Source organism: Passer domesticus, chromosome 13 (assembly GCF_036417665.1).
Source record: "Passer domesticus isolate bPasDom1 chromosome 13, bPasDom1.hap1, whole genome shotgun sequence".
In the NCBI taxonomy this organism is placed as follows: domain Eukaryota; kingdom Metazoa; phylum Chordata; class Aves; order Passeriformes; family Passeridae; genus Passer; species Passer domesticus.
Window position 1 is genome coordinate 14,559,541 of NC_087486.1, and position 23,996 is coordinate 14,583,536.

A 23,996-nucleotide genomic window follows, 5' to 3' on the forward strand; every position below is an offset into this window, starting at 1 on the left:
CAAGGGGGACATGGCTAATGTAGATATTTAAGGGTGTGCACATATCACTTTGTAAAACAAATATCTTATTCTACCTTTTTAATGCGAGCATGGAGTGTTAAATTCTGTGTACAATTATCTGTACTTACTGTGCAAGGCTTGAAAGCAGACAATACAATCATGTTTGATAATAGGCAAATCATGCTTAATGTAATCACTGCTACTTGCTTGAAGCTCTGCATGCTTGAAATAACTATTAATTTTCACAAACACCATGCTAAGTATTTTTATGTGAAATAAACCCCATTGCTTTATTGTGTGCTTTGTAATGCATGGGTTTTTTGTCACACCAAGTGATTTTTCTTCCTTTTAGATTGGTACAGGGGTTACCTAGTGAGGTACAAAGGAGCAGAGGTAAGATCACATTGTCTGTTCTTATGGGACTGTTCTGAAGGGGCAGCTCATGAAGTGGATTTTTGACATTTCTGCCTAGATAGTCCTGATCTCTCTGGTCTGGTCTCTCAAGTCAGCTCTTTGCACTCTTTCTGTTCAAGATGAGTAAAATGATCAGAATTCATCGTGGATGGTGTTGGTAAATAGAAGTGAGGGCTGGGAAAAGCAGATCAATGAAGAAGAAATGACTGTGCCTTCGGGTTAACAACTGTCGAAGACACCATTTCAATTGAATTTTGACTCAATTGCTGCTATATGTGCTTGTTTCTGTACTTTTTCTAAGGATTCTTTAGGTTACAAACAGTATAAACAACTTGTATGAGGCTTAAGTTCTTAAATACCTCTTATGTACAAAAATCATATTAGTTTCTTTTAAAGTCAGTATTCTTAGACTTGAAAATGGAAAACCACAGAGGAAAAGTGTTTACCCTGGGTATGATGAGTTAAGTAGCAAGAAAATTACTTCTAGTTTCAACTGCATTTTTGTAGAAGAAAAGCATTTTTGTTTGTAATTTCTTGGTATAAGATTTTCTAGGGAGCAGCAATGCAAATGAATTAAAACACTGCACCTGTGTTTTAATTACTTTGACATTTCTTGTGACTGAAAATGTTATTACCATTCATTCTACATTAAATTTCTATTTTTAGAGATTAAAATTTAGCCTAAGAATAAAAAGGGAAAATATTTGCTGGAACTAACCACTTCTTTTTAACTTATTCTTGATTAATTCATAATATCGCTAAAGGGCTTCAAGATCATTGTGCATAACATGATTTAAGAAGTATTATTAATTTCATGTACTAAGATATCACTAAATGTACCATTACTTGGACCTTCTTTTGCTTTGCTTCTTCATAGACTTTTTTGAACTTCATTCTTAATGAAAAAAAAAGTGGAAATGATAAGACACAATTGTGTTTTGATTAAAATCCAGTGCTTAAAAGAAAATGGTTATAAAAGCTGCAATCTGATTCAGAGAAAGGCTTTGCAAAGTAGCACATATGGTATTGAATTATTGTGGCACTTGAAGTACCATGTGAGTTATTGAATAGAGAATCCAGGAAGGATCTAATGAATTGCCAAGGTGAGATTTGCCAGTTCAGGGGAGGATTGTCATGGACAGAGTGACTGTCAAACTTTCCTTCAGGATGACTTGAGACATTTCAGCTTTTGTAGACCAAGGACAGTCACATTAGAACATTTTGTCTGGTGTCCATTTGTCTTCTACAGAGGTCAGTTAAAATAGATATGAGATGATGCACAGACACAATCTTTCTTTACTGAATTTAAATTGTATTTTATTAAATTGTATTTAATTGAACTGTTTTCTGGGGTGGAAAATGGTGTTACTTAGGAAGAAAGATGCCTATGCACTCTACATTTGAAGAGAAATGAAAAACTTCAATTATTTGTCTGTCAATTATAAATCATCCATCTGAACAGAAAGCTAAATAACCAGGAGTTTGTTTGGGTATTACAGTCTGTCATTACAGTTTATGTTCAGTCATGGTTGTTACCTAAATGTTTTTAGAGAATGTGTGGATTTATAATTTTTTTCTCCTTCATCAGGGAATATTTCCTAAATCCTTCATCCACATCAAGGAAGCTGCTGCTGAAAAGAAAAGGTATTTAATTTATCTGCTTTATTACATTTTTGAGCTTGTCTGCTAAAGAATGACTTTTAAGGCATTTATGTACCTCACCCACAGTGAGCATGATGTAAACCCATGAAACCAGACACTCTTTGGATCTTTCCTTCTCTTTCCTAGACATACAGAAAATGTCATACCTGCTGAGATTCCCTTAGTCCAAGAAGTTACCACTACTCTCTGGGAATGGGGGAGCATCTGGAAGCAGCTCTATGTGGTAGGATATTTTACATGCTGTTTGCTACCTCTTAGTCCTATTTATGCACACTGGGGCCTTGCTCAAATTAGTGACTCTTCCTACATTCAGGGCAGGGTCTGGGTCGATTTAGGAAATTGCTTTCTCACCACTGAGATTTTCTTCAGTGACTTTAAGTGCCTAGTGAGTTTGAATCCAGTCCAGCCATGAGCCTTGGACTGGATCATGTTGAAGGTCTCTCCCAGCCTGGATGGTTCTGTGGTTCTGTAAAGGCAAAGCTGACATTGCTGGGGAGTGGTGTAACTTCATGCCTATTTGTATCCTGTGCATGATAATTCTTCATAATTTTGATTTGTAGCATTGAAAATTTTCCAGAGAGGAGAATAAAAGATAACTGGGATGCATTTTATGATGCTCTTGGACTGCTAGAACAGAAGTTTTTCAAGGGTTACTGGGTGCAAGTAGCCATTAACAATTGGCAACTTCAACAATTATGCTGACTGTTGCAGCACCCCAGCCACTGGATTTTTCTTTATCTCTGTTGGGGCAAAGGCATCTTGAATGTGCTGTAGTTTTCTGAAACATGCCACTTTTTAGTCTTCTTGATTAGGCCAGCAATGAAAACCCTGCTTTATTTTCAGTGAACGACACTAGAACTCCTTCAGTTGCTTCTGTGTATTCTCTCATTTATCTCTTAAATGCATTAATACCACACTCAAGTGTTGTTGTTCCCATCAGTGCCTCATACAGAAGTTAATAGTTTTTTGTAATGTTTTCTCTTGATGAGAATTTGTTCAAGAATATTAAAACAACACAATTAATACAATAACACAATAAACCACAAATAACATAATTCCCTATCCTGATACCTAATTTCATGTCATTTCTTTATGATCATGTGGGATATTCTGTCCTTAAGAATTTGTGGGATGAGACATCATTATTTTGATTTCTTCTTGTTCCTGCTATCATTTAGCACTAAGTATGGCACATAGCCTTTATTTGTCAAGCCCAGTATTTCACTTCAACTCGAAGCCTGAACCTCACTGATGTTTTTTCTCTCTCAGACAAACAAGAAAGCCAGGTTCCAGCAGGTGCAGTCCATGATGTGTGACTTGATGGAGTGGCGGTCACAGCTTCTGTCTGGGACTTTGCCAAAAGATGAGCTCAAAGAACTCAAGCAGAAAGTCACATCAAAAATTGACTATGGTAACAAGTAAGTGGCCTACACTGCTTCTGGAAAGCATGATTTAGTTTAAAGCACAGCACCAAAGAGATGCTGATAAAGTTTTCATGTTTACAGGCTGGAATTCAAAAGTGTGGTTCATATAGAATCTTCCTTTTCAGGCTTCTCCCTGTAACTCCTGGGCTGATAGTGGATACCACGATGGGGCTTTTCATAGCAAAATGCTTTTTCAAAATATTGGTTTGTTGCTTCATTATAAATACGTGAGCCTGTGAATTGAGAAGATTTGAGGCTGGATAACCACCCTCTGAGCACATATATCACCAGCATACTTGAGGCCCAACTTGTCCATCTGTCACAAACATGGCCTGTGTGCAGCAAGTGACCCTCAGAAGTGGTGCTGCAAACTGCACTGAGTGTGCAAACAAACACATCCACACCCACACCCAATTCACTAGGGAATTTCCAGGCAGAACTCTGGTTCTGGTAATAGAAGTGAAACTACCAGGGACAGAATAGTTACTTGAAAAAGTATCTTGTCTGCTCCTGGTTAATAAAAAGTCACTGCAACACAAGCTACTTTTTGGCCAAAATTGTGGGGTTGTGTGAGGCTGATGATGTCCCACCATCTGATGAGGTGTGGAGAGAGAGCACAGTATGAAAATCTTCACAGTATTGTTTTTACAGGCATTAGAATTTGCTTATAAACTGCGTTTTGCTATTTTAAGTGACTGTGGTTGTTGTGGGCTGAAGGCCTCTGTGCAGCTGAAAATTTACAATTACCGGTGGCTACACGTAAAAATGACCACAAGTATTACAAAATTCTTAACTTGTTCAATGTGACTTGGATGCAAATTGGTAATAAATTGTATTCATACAGAGCACACTATGGAATACACATATCCTACTGCGCTGTGTGGAGCTGAATGCTCACTCAAAACCAGAATTCACTTTGAAGTTCTCCAATCAACAAAGCCCAGCTGTGATTAAGACAACATTAAAATTCATTTGCTTTCAGATTTCTGTTTTGTCAGTCTTACCTTCCTTCTGTATTATGAGACAGTAAAGTGCTTCCTTTGGAAAAGTAGGGGTGAAGGGGGTGTTTGAAATTATTTGGATTGCAAGCTGGAAAGTGTTTTTAATCTCCTGAAAGTGTGGGGTTGAGTTGTGTGGTGTGAAGGAAACTTGCCAAACTCTGGAGAAGGAATAAAGGGGAAATGACAATGAGGGCTGAGGGGGGCGTTGTGGGAGAGGGAAAGAGAGTGGCAGGAAAAAAGGCACAATTAGTGTGAGAGCAGGGCAGAAGAGAACAAAGTATTGGGACAGAAAGGGTGAGGGAGCAACATAAAAGCAGAAGGTCACAGGAAGACCCTGAACATCTTGAGTGTTAAAATCTAAAAGCAATGAAGACTGCTAGAAGTCATTGAACAGGGTGGATCTATTTTATGTGAGAGGCATTTCAGTGTTTTGGTGACAATTCTAAAAATTCCTAAATATTGGACAGCAACTTAAAAAATAATGGGATATAGTTAAATTTTTCTTCATTAAATATTGTTGCATGTATTTACATTTTATAACTTTAAATCTTTAATTGTCTCCTTTGTTTGTTACATTTCTAAGCTTTCTTTATTTGGAAGGAAATAACCCTACCATTGTGCTTTTGTGTTTTCACAGAGTACTTGAGCTAGACCTGATAGTTAGAGATGAGGATGGAAATATCTTGGATCCAGATAAAACCAGTGTTATCAGCCTCTTTCACGCACATGAAGAAGCAACTAATAAAATCACTGAGAGAATTAAGGAGGAAATGGTAGGAATGGCTGGCTAAACTTGATGCTTCTTTTGCTAAAATCCAAACAAAAACTCATCTAAGAGTTGAAGGATGGAACCATAAAATTTGGTGGAAACTTTTTCATCTGACTTAAGAGTAGATCCACAGCCTTGTGTTATAAATATGGCTAAGCCTCAAATGGAATTCCATTTGTGCACTGGGTTTGGGCTGTGGGCTGGGCTCAAAGCTCATGTCTAAAGCGGGTTCTAAATCCGTTCTTGAGCTCCTGTATTGAAATATGTCTCCACTCCATCCCTGGACTATTCAATAGTCTGGATTGCACAGGGAATAGTCACACACTTGGAGCTCAGGCTGCAAAGCAGCACTGACCAGTTTGTTTTCACAATCTCTTGTGACTACGCTGGTTGCTGCTTGCTAGTTAATCTGATGGAGTTGAAGAATTTAAGCTCACTGAAGAGGAACTGGGGTGAATTCAGCATAATCTTCTGGACACCAGAAGTTCATGTGCCAAAGCAAAGGTGACAAGTGCATAAATTAAATCTTTTTAAATGCAAAGCAGGTGACTACGCTTCCTTGACCTTTTGCAATATTAAACCTCTGCAAGGATTTGTAAGCCTCTTTGGTTCTTTTCTCCTTTATGAGAAAGTGAACTGTAAAAGAGCAAGTAAATCACTAAAGAGAAAATAGTTGGTTTGTCATGACACTTCAATAACACCCATGACAAATCACTGGAAAGCACCTTGTAATTAACTGACAATATAAGGAAAATGAAACTTGGGAGTCTGTGATAGATTGTGGTGACTTATTTTTAAAATAGAGGCAAACAATGGGTTTAGAAGTGTTAAGAAGCTGCTTCTTGATGGTTAAGATGGGAGGTAGGTAGAATTCAGGAAAGGCAGTGAACCTGCTCAGCTGTGTCCTGATCTCACCATGTTATTTGTCTCCTCTTCAAAGAGACTGACTTCATTTTGCTATTGCTCTAGCACACTGTAACCCCTCTGTGATGTGGATCATAGGCCTTCTGTGTTCAAAAATAAATCCCTTCAGGCATGTAGGCTTGTCTCTTTGCTGACATCTTGATACTTGCTCTTTTCTTTAAGAGTGGGGAGAAAATTTCTCCCTTTATATCATTGCCTACTGGCTGAAGAACTGGCCTAAAACATGGGAGTCATAGAATAGCTCCAGGTGGAGGAAAATTATGGTAATTACTGAGTCCAACGCCCTGCTCTCCTTTTCAATTTTAACTATTATGTATACCTGAGGTAAAAGTGCTTGTAGTACAGCAGCATTTTCATTCCTGGGTTTTATTAACTAATTTTCCTCCTCCTGATTAGTCAAAGGATCAGCCAGATTATGCATCGTACTCCCGACTGTCTTCATCCCCCACCCACAGCCTGTATGTGTTTGTGAGGAATTTTGTCTGCCGAATGGGAGAGGATGCAGAGCTCTTTATGTCTCTATACGACCCCCAGAAGTCAACAATTATAAGGTAAAGCTTCCTCCTCTGACTGCAGAAGAGTGGCAAATGGAACTGGCCAAAATGAACTAAAATCATTGCCAATGTGCTGTAATAATGCAAAGAATGTGTAAACAAAAGGAATGAAACCAAAAGCAAAGAGTGGACCCATCTTGTTGCTGTCTGCTGCTAAAGAATTTTAAGTTTCCAAATATTTTCATAGGTAATTCCTGGACTGAACATTTCAGAAGTTTGGAAAAGCCTGAGTCCATTTCAAGTTTTAGAGATTGTTTTAGATGGGCAATATTGTGGTGTTTGGAGTAAAGTGCTGAAGGGGGAGGAGTGGGAAAAAAATTAAATTTATACATTTCTGGGTAGATTAAGCTTTCTGTTGAGTATTCCCACCAAACAGACTATGATGGTGGTAAAGTTGCCTCAAAAAAAAGCGCCCATTTGTGTTATGTTCAAGTTACTCTTTTAAAACTTACTGTTGATACCTCTATAGTGTTTTTCTTGTCATTTTAGTCTGGTCTTAGATTTGAATTATCACCACAGACTGTCTGTTATGCAACTTCTGTACTGTGTAAAGGGAGATTTTTTTTAATCCCTTGACAGTGAGATATTTATCTTCCAAACAGTGAGAACTACTTGGTGAGATGGGGGAGTCGAGGCTTTCCAAAGGAAATTGATATGCTCAACAATCTTAAAGTGGTGTTCACAGTAAGTGTTTTCCAGTTTGCTTCCCTTTCTATTTGCAAATGAAATTCTCTTCTCTGTGCTCGCTGTCAGATCTCATAAGCAGTGATCAAGGTGAAGAAGGTAGCAGAGGTAATCCCAGAAACAGAGCAAGGTGAAAAGTCTCTAAGTTCTTTAGGGCAGTGACAAAGCTTCAGTGGCCTTTCTTCAGATCACTTCGCTGCTTCATGAATTTCTTGATGACTTGATTTATTTAGTTTTATCTGCTGTATCTCTTGATTGTTGTTATTCTCTTTATTTATCTTACCTTATATTTTTTCAAACTTTAAACTGTCACTTTTTTTATCCTTTTGATGTGCTCAGATTTTTTAATTTGTTGAGGTTTTGGGAGTTTGTTTGGTTTGAGGGTCTTTTGTTTACTTTTTTTTTCTTCCCCAGTGATTGCTAAGATTCAGTTTATTGCTGCAGGTCCTGTTTCAATTTCACAACTTGCTTTTTACCCGAGTAACACCATGGTTCTTTTTTGTTTGTATCTTAGGATCTTGGAAATAAAGACCTTAGCAGAGACAAAATTTATTTAGTTTGCCAGATAGTGCGGGTGGGCAGGATGGACCTGAGGGACAGCAACTCCAAGAAGTACACACAGGGGCTGCGGCGGCCCTTCGGCGTGGCAGGTACTGGTGCCTCCTGTGCTGTGGCTGAACCAGGATATCAGTGAATTTTGCAGCCCTGGACTATTAAAATCTCTGCCAAGACATGTCAGAATACCCCTCAGCTCTATCAATTGTTTCTGTAGTTTCAGAAGTATTTAAAGACTGCACCTACATTGACGTTTTAGTTCAACTCCAAAATCCACTTTTGAATTTCATTTCCTAATTATTCATAGAGTGCCAAGCTGTGCAAGTGAAAGCACAGAACCAATTTAATAACAGATGCCTTTTCAGATGAAATAAAGCCAGTGGTTATGTCCCCAAAGCTGATACTTGTATTCCCAAGTTAGTCTGAATTCTCCCCCTCTCTCCACAGCAGCATGTTTTTAGTGAGGGCTTTGCACAAAATCCTCTGGCCCACAAACCCAGCCCTGCTGCTGAAAAATCCACATTTACCTTGAGGCACAAGAACGCTCATAGATAAGAGAAGCTATTCTGGAATGCTCTTATATGTTCTGATGGTTTTTCTTTTATTCTTCTAGTCATGGATATTACAGATATCATAAAAGGAAAATCTGAAAGCGATGAAGTGAAGCAGCATTTCATTCCCTTTCATCCGTAAGAGTGTCATAATATATTTTTTTATATGTGAAAGAAAATATTTATCTATCCTATTTATCTATCTCTATTCCTGTAACAATCTGTGAAATGTCTAAAGAATATGAAAGTATTCCTTTAACAATTTTATGTTGAAATAATGCTAATTATTTAGGTATGACTTTAAATGGCATTCAAGGCTTGCACAGGTATCACAGCACATTAAATGAATGAATAATTCCACAGATGTGCTCCTTCAGACAGCTGGTACCATGTCTGATTTCACAAACCCAAGTCAAATAGTTACAAGTGAGATTTACAAGGATAACTACTATTTTATGAGCTAGGTTCTGTTTAAAATTTGAGAAAAATCTGAGTAAAAAATTCTGAGTAAAAACTGTGTTTCCTTTAAAAAGTAATAGAATTATTATATACTATGTTCAGAAGAAATGCCAGAGAAGCTGCCTAAAAATGTGATGCTCACAGATCAAATGCAGAGATACCAGTGGAAATACTGGAAATAACTCTGTGTGTCCTACATAACACTGCTGCTATGCACTGTGGAGGGTAAATTTAATTCTGAAAGACCCAGGTATGACATGCTGGTTTATTTTTTCACTTTTTTCTAATTTGACCCAGCATGTTTGCTCTGTGAGAATTTGTTTCTCAATTCAAAAGTAGCTGATAAAAATTCCAAGTTCATTTATCTGGGTGTTTGTCAGGGAAAGTGGACTGAGCTGGAGTGGCATGTTGGTGAGTGCACTCACATTGTCACTGTCACAGAACACCATTCTTGGTGGCTGACTGAATCCTTCTCACTTCAGTGTACACACAACGGAATGTGAGTGGGCTGCAACTTGAGTGAGAGATAATAAAAACACAGACTATATCACAATCAGGCAATACTGCAAAGACTGAGGCCGTCAGTCTCTTATGTTCTAAATGGTGTCTGATATATTTAGCACTCAATTCCTGAGCAGAGACTGCTGTTTCTCTTGCAGGGTAGTGGCAGAGAATGACTTTTTACATGGTCTCCTGAGCAAAATCACTGCATCAAAAGGAGACAGTGGTGGACAAGGTAAAGCACATTTTTATTATTTTCTTTTAAGTAACACGGTATTTTTGTGAAACTTCATTTTATGTTAGAGCTGGAATAACAGCATGGAGGTGGGTCAGCTTTGAAGTTGGAATTGAGGAACCATGAGTTTGTTAAAGAATCTTAGGGACTATTTAAATTAGTAGTGACAATTTGCATTATAGAGTTTTTTTTTCATCTGCAAGAACTGGGGAAAGCAAATTCTTATCCCTGTTTTGGTGGGCAGAGGAGACAATCATCTGATGACAGATTTTTCTTTTTTCCCTACCAAAACTATTTTTTTTTCTTTTTTTTTGCACTTCATAGGGCTGTGGGTAACAGTGAAACTGCTGGTTGGAGATGTGATTCAGACTAGAAAGGATTACCCACACCTTGTAGACAGAACCACGGTTGTTGCTAGAAAGCTGGGATTCCCTGAAATAATCATGCCAGGTAGGAGGTGCTTTGTTCTTTGATAGGAAGAGGTTTCTTCCCATTCCCTATGTTAATAAGCATCAGCTGCTGCCTTACTGATTTCTGTAATGGCTAATTCAGAGGATCTTTACTCATGGTAAGTTTTGTTCCCATATTATTTCACTATTAAATAGTGAATTCCTTGGAAAGTAGTTTCTAATACTTTAACACGAAAAATGAAATCCAGACAGTGAGGGATAAACCTATCTCCTTGTACATAACGTGTAGGTTATGGTGGATGTCACTTGAATTTTAAATGAACCTGGTTTTTATTGAAATTTATTGCTGTCCTTTAACAATAACAAACAAATCAATGTGAAATATCTTGATTTCATTTGTATGTATGGCAAGATATTTTCCAGTTGAAATCACTCACTGTCTGCCGGGCTCCTTTATAAAAAACAAACAACAAAACCCTCCTTCGTTCCAACTCGACCAAAATCTTGATCCTTTTAAAACTCATATGAATTCGTTCAGAGGAGAAAATTAAAATATGAAGCTCCCTCCAGAGAGAGAGCTGTATTTGGGGAAATTCCTGATGGGCTCATCTCACCAGCAGGTGTCGGGGCAGGACGGGAATTGCATCGAGTCACTCCGAGCTCCCATTTGCTTCTCCTCACATCCTAGTTTTGCCTTAGCAAAGATAAATAACTGAAAAATTAAGTTCAGATGGAAAATAATACATTTTTATGTGTTTCACAGCTAACAGTGAGGTACTCATGTGTAGTTCAGCTGATCCTATGCTCTCAGAGCATTTAAATTGCTTTTTAACCTTACAATTTCTCTTTTAGGAGACATAAGAAATGACATATATATTACGTTGCTGTACGGAGATTTTGATAAATACAATAAAACAACTCAGAGAAATGTTGAAGTGATAATGTGTGTCTGTGATGAAGAAGGAAAAGTGTTGCCAGTAAGTTTTCCTTTTTTTCTGCAATGAGGGGCATAGAGACATCAGTTGAATTTTTGATGTAAGGCTTAGCTTACACATTTAATAAAGCACCACTATTCAAAAACTCAATTTCCTTGTGTCATCCTGTGACATCTTGTGACAAATAAGCTTTATGATTTTTAAAAAATTAAAATCTATTAAAACCCTATAAAAGTCTTGCATAAAAATATAACAAGGAATAACATTGAATGACCTATTTTAGCTGTGCCAAGGAACAAGTGCTGATTCTGACAATTACTGCATTCTTACTCTAGGGTTTTTCTTGAGGAAATTCCCAGAGGAATGAAATTTGCACACTGAAATGTTAGAAGTACCATTTCTGCTACGTAACAAATGCTTGATTTGTGCCAGGAAGTCTGTGTTACTGTCACTGAATTAAGTACATGGCAAAGAATGAAATTAGTGACAACAATTACATATGCAACATAAATATTTACAGTCTTTTTGCTTGTCTGTTCCCATTTTGAAGATCCTTTGTCTTTTCCTTTGGGTTTATTACCAGTTTGGTATTCAGGGGGATTTTTGACCTGTCATTTTCTGAGCTTTATAGTGTTGGGATTGTGAGGGTGAAATCATAAAGACATTCTTGAGATAAAATAAAGATGGAATAAAACACTGTGGTTCATGACTTGTTTATGAACTGCAACTAACTGCTTAAAATGTAAGTTGAAAGCTTGAGTAAAAATTCTAATCCCACATAATGTTTAAGGTCCACACAACAAAACTGTAGCCCTGATTACAAAACACTGCCTGTGCCTATGACAGCACCTGACCACGGCTTGCATGCACAGGAGTTAACTCTATTTTGTATTCTGTCTAATCACATATAAACAAAAGTATTCCTTAGAGAAGTAAACCTATTATCATGCATTAAATCTTGCATTTCAATATTATGCATGCTCAGTTCTGCAGATACAGAATTCCTGCAAATCTTAGGAGAAAGTGAATTTGTCTTGTTGTGTTTGAGGTGAAATGTCACACCTGCTTTCTGTGGGCAATACGCCTTGGATATATTTAAGCAACAATTTTGAGGAGGTAATTGAAATGCTGTTGAATGCAAGTAATAACAAAAGTGACTGTTTTTTCCTTTTAGCCCATAAAGGTACCCCAAACCAGTAGACTTTCAAACCCCTGAATTTCTGTCAATATTTCTCATAACAAGAATATGTTCACTACACAGGAAACTGGTTGGTTCTGTTCTGGTATCAATCTAGTTCCAGTTGCAGAGGTAGCCCTTGATTTACTGTCACAAGGAATAGGACTTTTGTTCCAAGTGCATGTCATGGAGGTGACAAACAAGTACGTGCAGAAACCTTGAAAAATCTCTGCTCAGGCAGATGAGACATTGCTCTCTGCAGTTAAATCCCTCTGACCAGACCGTACAAATCGTCTTCAGGAATCAGCATCACACCTTTCTGGTCTCAGGGCATCCTGGTGCTGGAAGCAGACTTTTAAGGTTCACTGGATTTTCAGCAGGATTATTGCAGTTAGTGCAGCCTGGATTGGATTAGTTGAATCAGTGCCTTCAGTAGAGAATTTAATGACTGCTTCCTTCAGGGACTTTGGTTCTGTGTCTGGCAGGTATCAGGATCTTGGTGCCTCCCTCTCCAGCAGTAACTTGTACTCTGCATGTACAGCTCAGCTGCAGTACCAGAGCAGACAGATGCAGGCCAAGTCTTCACAGACTCACTAAGGAAAACCACAAGTTTTGAAGCTGATCAAATCTTTCATTGTCTCTGTTCTAGTTCAGATAGTTGTTAAAGAATGGGAAATTCTAATCGTTTATTGTTGGTGCCTCTACAACATCCAGTATGGAAGTCACCTCTGGTGTGTGGCCTAGAATTTCTGAGACTGTGCCAGAAGAAAGTATTTAAAAATAAATGGAGAAATAGACAGAATAATGAAACTAGATTTTTTTTTTTTCCTTTTGTATTTCTTCTACTAATTGAGATGACGTGTTGGTTACTTAAGTTCATCAGATGGAGAAATCAAGCCATTTTTATGTTCTTCACACATCTCCTAGATCCCACTCTGTGTGGCCTCTGTATAAAGCAATTACACTGTCTATACCCATAGATTATGGTAAATGTTTATTTCCATTTTGTTCAGAGGCTTAGAAAACACAGTGTCTTGACGTTAGTGCTTCCCCTGTGTTGATGCTGTCATTATTCTTTAGCTTTGGGCGCTGCCATACCCAAATCAAACCCACAGCGGGGCGGGAGCGCAGCCCGTGAGGGGAGGCCGCATCCCAGGGCCAGGGTGGAACTCCCAGCTTGGGACTCAGGAGAGGCTCTCTGGGGACTTTCTGGTTTTGCTCAAGTTAGTTTACCCAAAACTGCTCCAAAATGTACCCCAGTGAAGGAGGCACTGAGCAGTGTTTGTTCCCTCTCTTGTAAGAATGCTGTGTGCCTGGGAGCGGGGGACAGGCCCGTGAGCGAGTACAGATCTGTGGTTTACTACCAGGTCAAGCAGCCCCGATGGATGGAGACACTGAAGGTATGGTGTGGAAACTTCCCACTTTATTTTTTCATTTCTTAATGCCTCACGCAGAAAGGCTGCACAGCATCAGCTTCCTCCAAAAACCATCTTGCCCTTGACCACAGCTGAAGCATGAAGCCTTAGTCATACATCAGTTATTAGAGATACATGGTCACTGAGGCTTGAAATTTGGCCTAGAAAGTGATGTGTAGTTTTTGTTCAGCAAAACAAATGAGATCATCTTAGATAACCTTATGTCCTAACAGGGCTCATCAAAAATGAAATACTGCATTTGCTGTATTTTGGTGAAAAAATGGAGATGAGGAGCTTCAATTAAAAAACAAACAAAACCAAACCAAAACGCAAATGAAAACACCAACCCCCTCTTCTGATTTCAAAAAGAAAAAACTGTCTTGCTTCTCTTTAGAGACACACTAATAATTACCTAATCAAGCTTCAATATCCATGATTGGAATATGCCCAGAAGCTGCCAGAAACAGCTCTTACAAACTGTGACAGATTTGGATGCTTTTTTAAAGACAAAATAACCATGTATGACAAGCTTGCAATTATTACCTTAGGATGTGTTACCTGTGATGGTGAAGGACAGGGAGGGAATGGAAGTATGATTTCAAATAGAAGCTTATTTATTGTTTTGAAAACATTGACCCATTCTTTTTATTGCTTATTGTATTAGTTCCTTTTTAAAATTATTCTGTAACTCAGTCTTGTGCACAAGATCCCTAACAGCAGATCCTGTTGAAAAGCATCATTAATATTAAGGCACTGTTCAGTAAGATTTGTGAAGGGATTTGTGAATGTACACAGAGGTGTTCAAGTCCTTAAATTTTTAGAACTATGAACTTGATAATATGAAAAATTGTGCTTTCCCTTACAGAGCAGGCCTTTTTTGTTGTATGTTTGACCCAAAGTATGCTGCTTTAAGGATAAAGCACTTGCAAGTTCCTGTGATTCTCCTCAAGGCTTTACACTAAATTTAATCCCTGAAATATCATCAATTTATTTTGCTGGAATTTTCAAACCTTCTTCTCCTGTTTAATAAATTGGTTGTCAATTTCCGTATCTGAAATGTGGAAGCTGCATTACACAGAGTTTAATTTTCTGTGGTTAAAAGGTGTGAGCAGTAGGACTGCTCTGTGGTTGTTTTCTAGTACCTGTGTGCATTCACTCACTGGGTTCTGTGCTTCATTTCCTTGCTGGTGCCAGACTTTGAGCAAAGTCTAACAGATCATTGCTTACCAGCCCTCACTTTGCTGCTGTGATCAGGCTCAACAGTTTGAAATGGCCTGTGAAAGGCACTATGGAAAGAGAAGTGGGGCTTATTTATTCTAAAATAGGGGCTCATTACATGTGAAACCACCCCTCATAACTCTCCTCACTGTTTTCTGATTTTACCAAAGGTAGCAGTCCCCATTGAGGACATGCAGAGGATCCATCTGCGCTTCATGTTCAGGCACAGGTCAACTCAGGAGTGTAAGTAGGGAATTTTTACTTTAGAGAATTTTAATTCGTTGATGGATAGTCAACCCAAGGGTCTTTTGCTTTGCAGCTAAAGATAAGGGAGAGAAGAATTTTGCCATGTCCTACGTTAGACTAATGAAGGAGGATGGAACAACTCTCCATGATGGCATCCATGATTTGTTAGTCCTAAAGGTATCGGCTCAGATCCCCTCTCTTCCCTCTCTCTTTCCCTCTCTCTTTCCCTCTCTCTTTCCCCTCTCTCTTTCCCTCTCTCTTTCCCTCTCTCTTTCCCTCTCTCTTTCCCTCTCTCTTTCCCTCTCTCTTTCCCTCTCTCTTTCCTCTCTCTTTCCCTCTCTCTTTCCCTCTCTCTTTCCCTCTCTCTTTCCCTCTCTCTTTCCCCTCTCTCTTTCCCTCTCTCTTTTCCCTCTCTCTTTCCCTCTCTCTTTTCCCTCTCTCTCTTTTTCTCTCTCTTTTTTCTCTCTCTTTTTCTCTCTCTCTTTTTTCTCTCTCTCTTTTCTCTCTCTTTTCTCTCTCTTTCTCTCTCTTCTCCCTCTCTTCTCTCTCTTCTTTCTCTCTCTTTTCTCTCTCTTTCTCTCTCTCCTTTCTCTCTCTCTTTCTCTCTCTTTCCTCTCTCTCTCTCTCTCTCTTTCTCTCTCTCTTTCTCTCTCTCTCTCTTTCTCTCTCTCTTTCTCTCTCTCTCTTTCTCTCTCTCTTTCGTCTCTCTCTTTCTCTCTCCTCTTTCTCTCTTCTCTTTCTCTCTCTCTATCTTCTCTCTCTCTTTCTTCTCTCTCTCTCTTCCTCTCTTCTTTCTCTCTCTTTTTCTCTCTCTCTCTCTTTTCTCTCTCTCTTTCTCTTTCTCACACTGTTGCCTTTGGCTGCACTGTGTATTTGTTTAGTGCTAGATTGATATTATTATTCTATCAAAATTGATACTGTGTTTTCCATCTGAACAAAATGAAAAGGTGTACCCCTGTTCTATTGTCAGTAAATATTGCTCTGCATTTTAATGACACAAAAGATGTTATCCAAGCACAGTGAGAGATGATTACTCTTTTTACTGGTATTTGTGCTTTTGGCCTTCTGCCCCATAGAGAAAGTTGTGCTGCAGCTCTGTGCTTGGGTGGGTACCATTCCTCTTGCTGGACATGGGAAGTGTTTGATCCACTTGGAATCTTCATCTCATGAATAATCTGGGAATGCAGTCTTAGGAAAATGGCTGTTTTAAACTGCTGTGTAGTTCCTCAGGTACAAGATTGACAGTTTCAGCAATTTGCTAGAAACAGCACCTTCAACTTTGTGAAGGAAGCAGGGAACAGATGTTTTGACTTTTGTTTTATTTGCCCTCTTGGAGAATGGTGTCTAGCAGGGACTAAGAACCAGAAATCACTTCCAGTACAAAGGACACTTAAGTTATTTCTCAGCACTCTTCTCAGTAAACAAGTTTGCTGTATCATTAATGCCAAGCAAGATGCATGCAACTAAATCAAGTTGCTTAGGCAAGCCAAAGAGATTAATGGCAGCATATAGTTATTTATCTTCTCTTCATTGAAACTATAATTTAAAATATTGAGACTAGAAGGAAAATTGTAGACTGTGTGGTTAATGTTGGTTGTGAAATTCCACCTAATTCATTTCTGCATCAGCTCAGTAATTTTTTTGGAGTGACAGCATGGATGAGAAATGCTAAATGAAGTTGACCTACTTTATGGTTGTGAGAAACACACAGATTTTCTGACATATGCTTGCCTATTCTAGTATTAAAAACAGTAATTGTAAGCTCTAAGTGTTTAAAGTAAGTCATACACCTTGGCCTCTCAAAATAAGTAATTTGAAAACTGCTAAGTTTAAACTGTCTTTAGGCATTGGATCTTTTTGAGAGACATTTGGGTCAAAACTTCATCTTTTTCCCATTGTCTGTCTGAATTGTCCCAAAAGAAGGAAGTCAAGAGTTTATTTTGCTTCCAGAAATTTGGGAAGTAATTATTTGGCAAGCCTGATACAATCATAGATGTTGGGGTTGCTGTGTGTTTTGCTGTATAAAGGTTTTGCTTCTTGTCTGTCTAGGTCTCTTACAGTCAATTTTTAGCCTTGCCTCTTTGATACAAAGTAGAAACTGCACCTCTGCAGTCACTGAACCAGATAAAACTGCAAAACTTTAAAATGTCTAGATCATGGTTTTTGCAGCTTCTTCTTCATCCACATTTGTAGACTAAAGGTCTGCAATTCAGTAATATCTGTCACAGTGTTGTAGCTTAAAGTGACATCAACAGGGAAATTTTCTGGAGTTTTGTTAAAGAAACACTGTGTTCTTTAAACGGCAAGGAGCATGATTTTTATTGTCTTTGTCTAAGATTTCTTTCCTGTCTGGGGAATCCTAAGATAAGACCCAGAAAATCTGTGGGATTGTGGCACAGAAGTTGATGAAAGAGAGGAGGGAACAATCTCTGTTGGCTCTCTGGATTTGTACTGTTCATTTTACTGAAAAGCACATCTTCTATGCCATTTAGTTACTGCAGCATGCTGTGTGATTTAAAATATAATCTTACCATGCCCTGATTTTTTATGTTCAAGGTCCAGGTATGGAATTATAAAGAGGATATCAAAACAGTGCTGCTATTCTTTCCTTACTCAGTCCTGCTTTCTGCTTTTAAGCTGTGTGCAGACAATACAATCATGTTGTCCTGTGTACAGTCTTCAAGGTGATGCTCAATATTCTGCAGTGTTCCACACCCACTGACATTTAATGAGAGATTGGCTCTTGCTTTTTTACTCTGCATGGTGTGTCACCCCTCAAAGTCCCTTCCTGCACCTCAGTTTTATTTATTTCTCTAGTACAAAAGTACAAAATAAGTCTAATTTTAAATCCAGGGGTGTGAAATATGTAATGGATGGTGTGATGTTTTTCAGGGGGACAGTAAAAAAATGGAGGATGCTGGTACTTATTTGACATTGCCTTCTACACGTCTGCACGTGGAAAACAAGGGAGCAACCTTAGGCAGGACCTCAAGTATTGTTGGGGGGCTTTCAGTCAGCTCAAGAGATTCATTTTACATTTCAACTCTTGTTTGTTCCACAAAATTAACTCAGAATGGTACGTACCTAAACAGGTGGGAGTTTTGAAATAAAACATTTGTACAAATTGATAAATCAGATGTTAAATTTTAATGTCTGTCCATTCATTTTCCTTTAGTGGGCTTGCTGGGTCTCCTGAAGTGGCGCATGAAGCCAGAGCTGCTTCAGGAGAACCTGGAAAAGCTGAAGATTGTGGATGGAGAGGAAGTAGTGAAGGTAAATCCTTAAATCCTTATTCTAATAATAGTTATTCTTCAGGCCCATAATGCCTTTGTTAGTTTGCAAAGGACATGAGCAAAGCTCTTCATTAGGGGGAGCAGAAGGCCAGCACCTGGGCAGGATCCTTCACAGGGCTAGCCAGCTTTCCTTCTACTTTTTAATTTCTGATCTCTGGTATTGGCTATTGTTGGGCTGGAAGATTTCCAAGATTATTACTAGGAGATGAAGATAGTAATGATAAAATATTTTCCATAATCTCTATTCATCTGTTTTCTTTTGTGTATCTGAAGTATCACAAACAACTCCTATTGCTTTTCTTGCAGTTCTTAATTTACATTAAATCCAAGAAGTGTTATGTACCCAAGAAAGCACTTTCTTAACTTAATGAGTATATGAATAAAAATTGTCAGTATTTTGGAAAATCGCATGTACTATTACCTTTGTGTCTTTAAGCATAAACATGAGATGTCTCTGGAGAGAAAGAATAAGAATTAAATATAAAAAAAGAGGAAGAAAGAGGAGTGTTTTTTTTAACCAAAGATTTGTGTCCCAAGTCACTGAGACACTTTTCTTTGATTTAGAGCAGAATTTAAATCAAACCACAGAAGCAGGAAAAGTCTTTTTAATCAACATGTATACGTGAAAATAGCAACCACTAATCTGTGTCACTAAGGAACGTAGTTTTAACAAGTTTTGTCATTTATATAATATTTTTGTCTTTTCCATAATCTTTGAGTTAAGCATGTATTATTGATGAACCGGAGGATTGCGGTTCTTAAAACTATAGCAACTAGAGCCTAAACCCTTGGAAATACTTTCTCAATGTAAGTGATGCTTCAGTAAAGGCAGTAAAATTCTAACTTGAGGGAAACCAGGTGGCTATCAGAAAATTTTCTTGTGGGATTTTCTAGTTGAGTTGGTTATCAATTTGTCTTTTCATGTTCTGTAGTTTCTCCAGGATACATTGGATGCCCTGTTTAACATCATGATGGAACATTCCCACAGTAATGAGTATGACATCCTTGTCTTTGATGCACTGGTAAGAATCAGCACAGTAAATTTATTTGTCAAAGTAAAGAACCTTAGAATTTTGAACAAACTATCAAGTTTTGCAGTTCAGAGAATTAGTCCTAAAGTTTCTATAGAACAGAATATTACTCACTGACTGAAAATCATATTTCTTTAAAAACTTAAATAGAAAATGACCAGAAATATCTTTAAGAAAGTGAATATTTAAGTTTTCAGTGTGACTCAATGTGTCTCTGTCTGTTTAGATCTATATCATAGGGCTCATTGCAGACCGTAAGTTTCAGCACTTTAACACTGTTTTGGAAGCATATATCCAGCAGCACTTCAGTGCAACCTTGGCATACAAGTAAGTTTGTTTTCTCTTCTTTCTCTTCTTTCCTAAACCTCCACCATCACATAAAAGAAGTAAATCCTGCTTGTGACTTTTCTGATGTAATTTATGATGACTGTTGTTTTGATGCTGCTGTTTGCTTATCTGCCTCTGAGACACATTTGATTATAAGTGGAATTAATGAACCCATAGCAAATGATTTGGGATTAAATGATGCTTTGGCATTTGTTTTCTGTCACCTGGATTTTGCTGTGTCTGAGCATTTCACCTGTATCCTGTCAAATTTATCAAAAGATGCTCTGCTGTAAAGCCTCTCCATTTGTATCCCTGGCCTTAAGTTGAAATGCCTCAGGTGAAGACTTGAGGTTCTCCTTAGCCCATTTACATAAGCTTCCACATTTTTTTCCACATCAGGCAAACTCAAAAGAAAAAGAATTGTTTGGGAGCTGTCATGTCTTTGTATGCATTTTAGTCTGATGTTGTGTCAGGAGGGGTTCAGTGCAGTGAACTGGAATTTTGGTATTTGTTACGTGTCCTGCTGTGAAATGGAGTTTTAGTATTTGTTACATGGTCACACCAGTGGATGAACTTGTTGTGGATTTTTTATTTATTTCTTTGTTTTCAACTTTTGGAGCTTCTACACAACACCCAGATGGAAGACTGGACTCATAGAAGAGAGTAAAAACTGTGCAGACATGTCATACACCAAATTTAATCCTGGATTCCTACTTTATTTAGAACAGGCTTTTGCTGATGATGGTAGGATAAAATGACTGAATTATGAAGGAAGGTAACATCTTCAGCTGATGCACACCTCTAGGATGTGCTCTAAGAGGATAGATGTGGATTTTTAATCTACCTGATGCCTCGTTCTGGCAGCTTAATGGAGTGGCAGATTGAAGCAGAACTTTAATTTGGAACACGAATAGTACAGGGAAGACCTGAGCTGGAGGTTTGGAATAGTTGGGGTGATCTTCCAATGTCTGTGTTGAATTTGCATCAGTTATAACTCAACACTAAATGTCATAAAAATCATGCACTAAACCATGAGTTTCCTAAAGCTGAAAGGCAGCAGTGCAAAATCAGCCCTTTCTCACACCTCAGTAAAGTTGAAGTGAGCATTAGTGGGCTCAGAAAGCTCAAGCACAAACTATGTGCTCTTCTTCAATCCTCTCTCACTCCCTCAGTAATAAGCACATGTAATTTAGTGCTTTATAGTACTGTGAAAGAAGAAAAGGAAGGGTACAGAACCTCTCAGGACAGCCTTATTTGCATAAAATAATCTAAGCCTTAGCTGGCTGGGAGTATCTGATGACTTAATCAATGTGGTAGAGGCAAAATAATAATGTTTATGATTGTTCCCCACATCACGTGTTTTCTTGGCATTATTGATTCAATGCACATCATGGAAGATTTACTCTGGTTCCAAAATGATTTATGAAATAAACAAGTGTGGGTGTGGCCTAACTCCTAACTAGGAAGGAAATACTGTGCCCCAGACATATAATAACCATGTTATGATATGGTTGGTTGGCCAAACTGTTACCTATTTATTCAGTTCCTGTTGAGTCATCCTTTCTCCTGGATTTTAGGGAGCTCTGAGAGGGCTTAACATGCACTGCCCCTACACACAAGTTGGATAAATATTGTTCCAACTCAGAGGAGCTGTAAAAAGGAGTAAATGGAAACACACAATGGATGTCATGCCCAGGAGGCTGAGAGGCTGAAAGCACAGCATTTTGGTTCTGAAATGTGAGTTAGGCTGGGCATCTGTATTAGTTACACAAAGAGCTGGTGCTTGGCTTGGTTTGTTTAGGGCAGGGGACAGCAGGTCTCTATTTTTGTAGAGACGTAGGAAAAAACCCCCAACCACCCTTATCTTTGTTCTTATGGCTGTATTAAAGTCAAAAATGCATCATTAGTATTGCTTTTATCACTTAAGATGATTCCATAACTACAAATTAAGGGACTTAGTTTTAGATGAACTTCTATTCTTTTGTAGCCAGCTGTGTCTTAAGAAAAAGTTGCTTTTAGATACGGAGTAAGGAAGTGTTTAAATAAAATAAATCATTTAAGCAGATGTTGTTGTGTACTGCTTTATTTACATGCTATATTTACACACTGTTAATTAGAGCATGCAGTGGTGTTTAATCACTGCTCAGTGGAGGTAGGCAGAAGGAATATTTTGTGATACCTTGTGCATGTGTATTACAAACTTCTGTAAAGGTGTTTCCAGAATTGTGTAAAGTCATGCTGCTCTTCTGGGATTTCACATTTCTCTCTTGCTTGTGCAGCTAAGAATTTGTTCCTCATTTGTTTATACTGACAGAATTTGTGCAATATAAATCCAGAAATACACTCAGTCTGTTTTCTTGTATGTGCTTGACCAAGCACGAACATTTAGAGCTGCCAAAGAAACTAAAGAAGGTAATTAAAAAATAATAATTAAATTTATTTTTAAAAATGTTTTTAAACTTCAGGAAATTAATGAGCGTTCTGAAGACATACTTGGATACTTCCAGCCGAGGGGAGCAATGTGAACCTATCCTCAGAACTCTGAAAGCACTGGAATATGTTTTCAAGTTCATTGTTAGATCAAGGACATTATTTTCCCAGTAAGTACTCAGATATTGCAATTTAATTAGCTGTCTAACATCAGACATAGAAGGGACCTGAGAAATAGAAAAAGTTGGTTCTAGAACAGAGCTGGGTTTTTTTATTTTTAAAAATAAAACTGGCAACTGCTTTAAAAGACAAATAATGCTGAGGTATATTTTGTAGAGGGAACATTCAAAAATCTGCTTTCTGATTCTCAGTGTAAGTTCCAGAGACGTATTTAGTAATAGCAGCAGGTTTCAAAGGGTGATTATTCTTTGTGTCAGGTGGCTTGGCCTAAGACCAGTGGATGGCCAAACGTCTCAACAGATGGCAGGAGGCTGGAGACTTGTCCTTGAGAACACCGTGTGCAGCCTCAGACCGTGCACAGAGCAGTGTCATTGCAGCACCATGGTCACACTGAATTTAGAGTTTGGGACCTCCTCTGGAGGAATTTACAGGGAGGATTCCATGGACTGGATATGTGTAGCTCAGGCAAACTGAGGTGTAGCGTTTATAAGAGGTGTTCAGGTTTCGGGAGGAGGGGAAAACAGAGGAAATGAAAAGTGGAAAGAGAAAGATTACACACTGGAACTACTCTCCTCATATACCACAGACCCACTTCCTCAATTGCTTTCTGCTTCATCTTTCTCCATTTACCCTGAGCTGGTTTGCTGTGGTTAGATAAAAGGTAGGAGAATAGAGACAGTGGTGAAGGTAATCTGGCCCCTAAGGAGTTACAGCTGTGCTAATTATCAAGGATTAAGAACAAGCCTGCTCTTAATGGGCCACAGCTGGATCCAATTAAGAGGGGTATTATAAAAGAGCAGGTTGGCTGGTTGAGAGGGGAGATGGAGTTTGTTGGCTGTGCTGAGAAGGTAGAGTCAGTGCTGTGAGGAGCTGCGCCTGAGAAACCATCGAGAAGGTACGGAACCTTGGCAATAGGACAGCAGTAGTTTGCCCCTTCAGCTTGGTGTGATTTGCCTTTGCTCTGTGGCTGAAGGATTGCAGGGGCAGGGGTCGGGCAGGACAGACTCAGGCCTGTAGGGAGAGGGAGTGCTTGGGTGTTGTGTTTGTGGCTGCCATTCACCAGAGCAGGAAGGCTCTGTTCTAGATGTTTTATCCTCAGTACATGCTCTAATACAATTTTGCTCTGACATTCCACTGTCCATTAACAACTAAAATCCCTGTAGATTTATATTTTTTTAATTAAGTTTACTTGTTAAATTATAATGTTTTGGTAGAAGTACCAGATTCAGAAGGAATTTGCTGCTGTGGATAGTACCTTAGAAATATTATTGTCTCTAGGAACTTACTACTTATAGATAGATACAGGTAAACAAGGTGTAAAGCTGTAAAGGAAGGAGATAGTGCTCAGGAGAGCAGAATACAACTTTATCTTATATTATTATCATGGATGTCATGGCAGAAGGATATATTAGAGTTTTGGGGAAGGAAGCATTGTGTAGAGGATTATGGAAAAGTTCTTGTCTGCATGAAGGCCAGAAAGCAGAAAGGGTTTGTTTCAGGGAGAACTTTGGTCCTCATTTTAATCCCTCGTGTTATCCTGCAGCTTAAAGTGTTCATTGGACAATCTGTCATAAAGTAGATTATTGCAATGTCTTGCATAT

The 23,996-nt window shown here is 38.4% G+C and overlaps 1 protein-coding gene across 1 annotated transcript in view; it reads left to right on the forward strand.

Annotated features, from left to right (window-relative positions):
• The window catches only part of DOCK2 (dedicator of cytokinesis 2), a 159,537-nt gene that overhangs the window by 9,904 nt on the left and 125,637 nt on the right, over positions 1-23,996 (forward strand). Inside the window, exons 3-22 of the mRNA XM_064387474.1 lie at positions 353-393; positions 2,003-2,058; positions 2,203-2,299; positions 3,346-3,494; positions 5,139-5,274; positions 6,591-6,745; positions 7,351-7,432; positions 7,947-8,082; positions 8,601-8,676; positions 9,657-9,733; positions 10,058-10,183; positions 10,996-11,120; positions 13,557-13,655; positions 15,059-15,131; positions 15,208-15,311; positions 18,027-18,210; positions 18,310-18,407; positions 19,360-19,449; positions 19,685-19,785; positions 22,251-22,385. Coding sequence (XP_064243544.1) covers positions 353-393; positions 2,003-2,058; positions 2,203-2,299; positions 3,346-3,494; positions 5,139-5,274; positions 6,591-6,745; positions 7,351-7,432; positions 7,947-8,082; positions 8,601-8,676; positions 9,657-9,733; positions 10,058-10,183; positions 10,996-11,120; positions 13,557-13,655; positions 15,059-15,131; positions 15,208-15,311; positions 18,027-18,210; positions 18,310-18,407; positions 19,360-19,449; positions 19,685-19,785; positions 22,251-22,385 — 2,140 coding nt within the window. The remainder of the gene's footprint in view (positions 1-352; positions 394-2,002; positions 2,059-2,202; positions 2,300-3,345; positions 3,495-5,138; positions 5,275-6,590; positions 6,746-7,350; positions 7,433-7,946; positions 8,083-8,600; positions 8,677-9,656; positions 9,734-10,057; positions 10,184-10,995; positions 11,121-13,556; positions 13,656-15,058; positions 15,132-15,207; positions 15,312-18,026; positions 18,211-18,309; positions 18,408-19,359; positions 19,450-19,684; positions 19,786-22,250; positions 22,386-23,996) is intronic.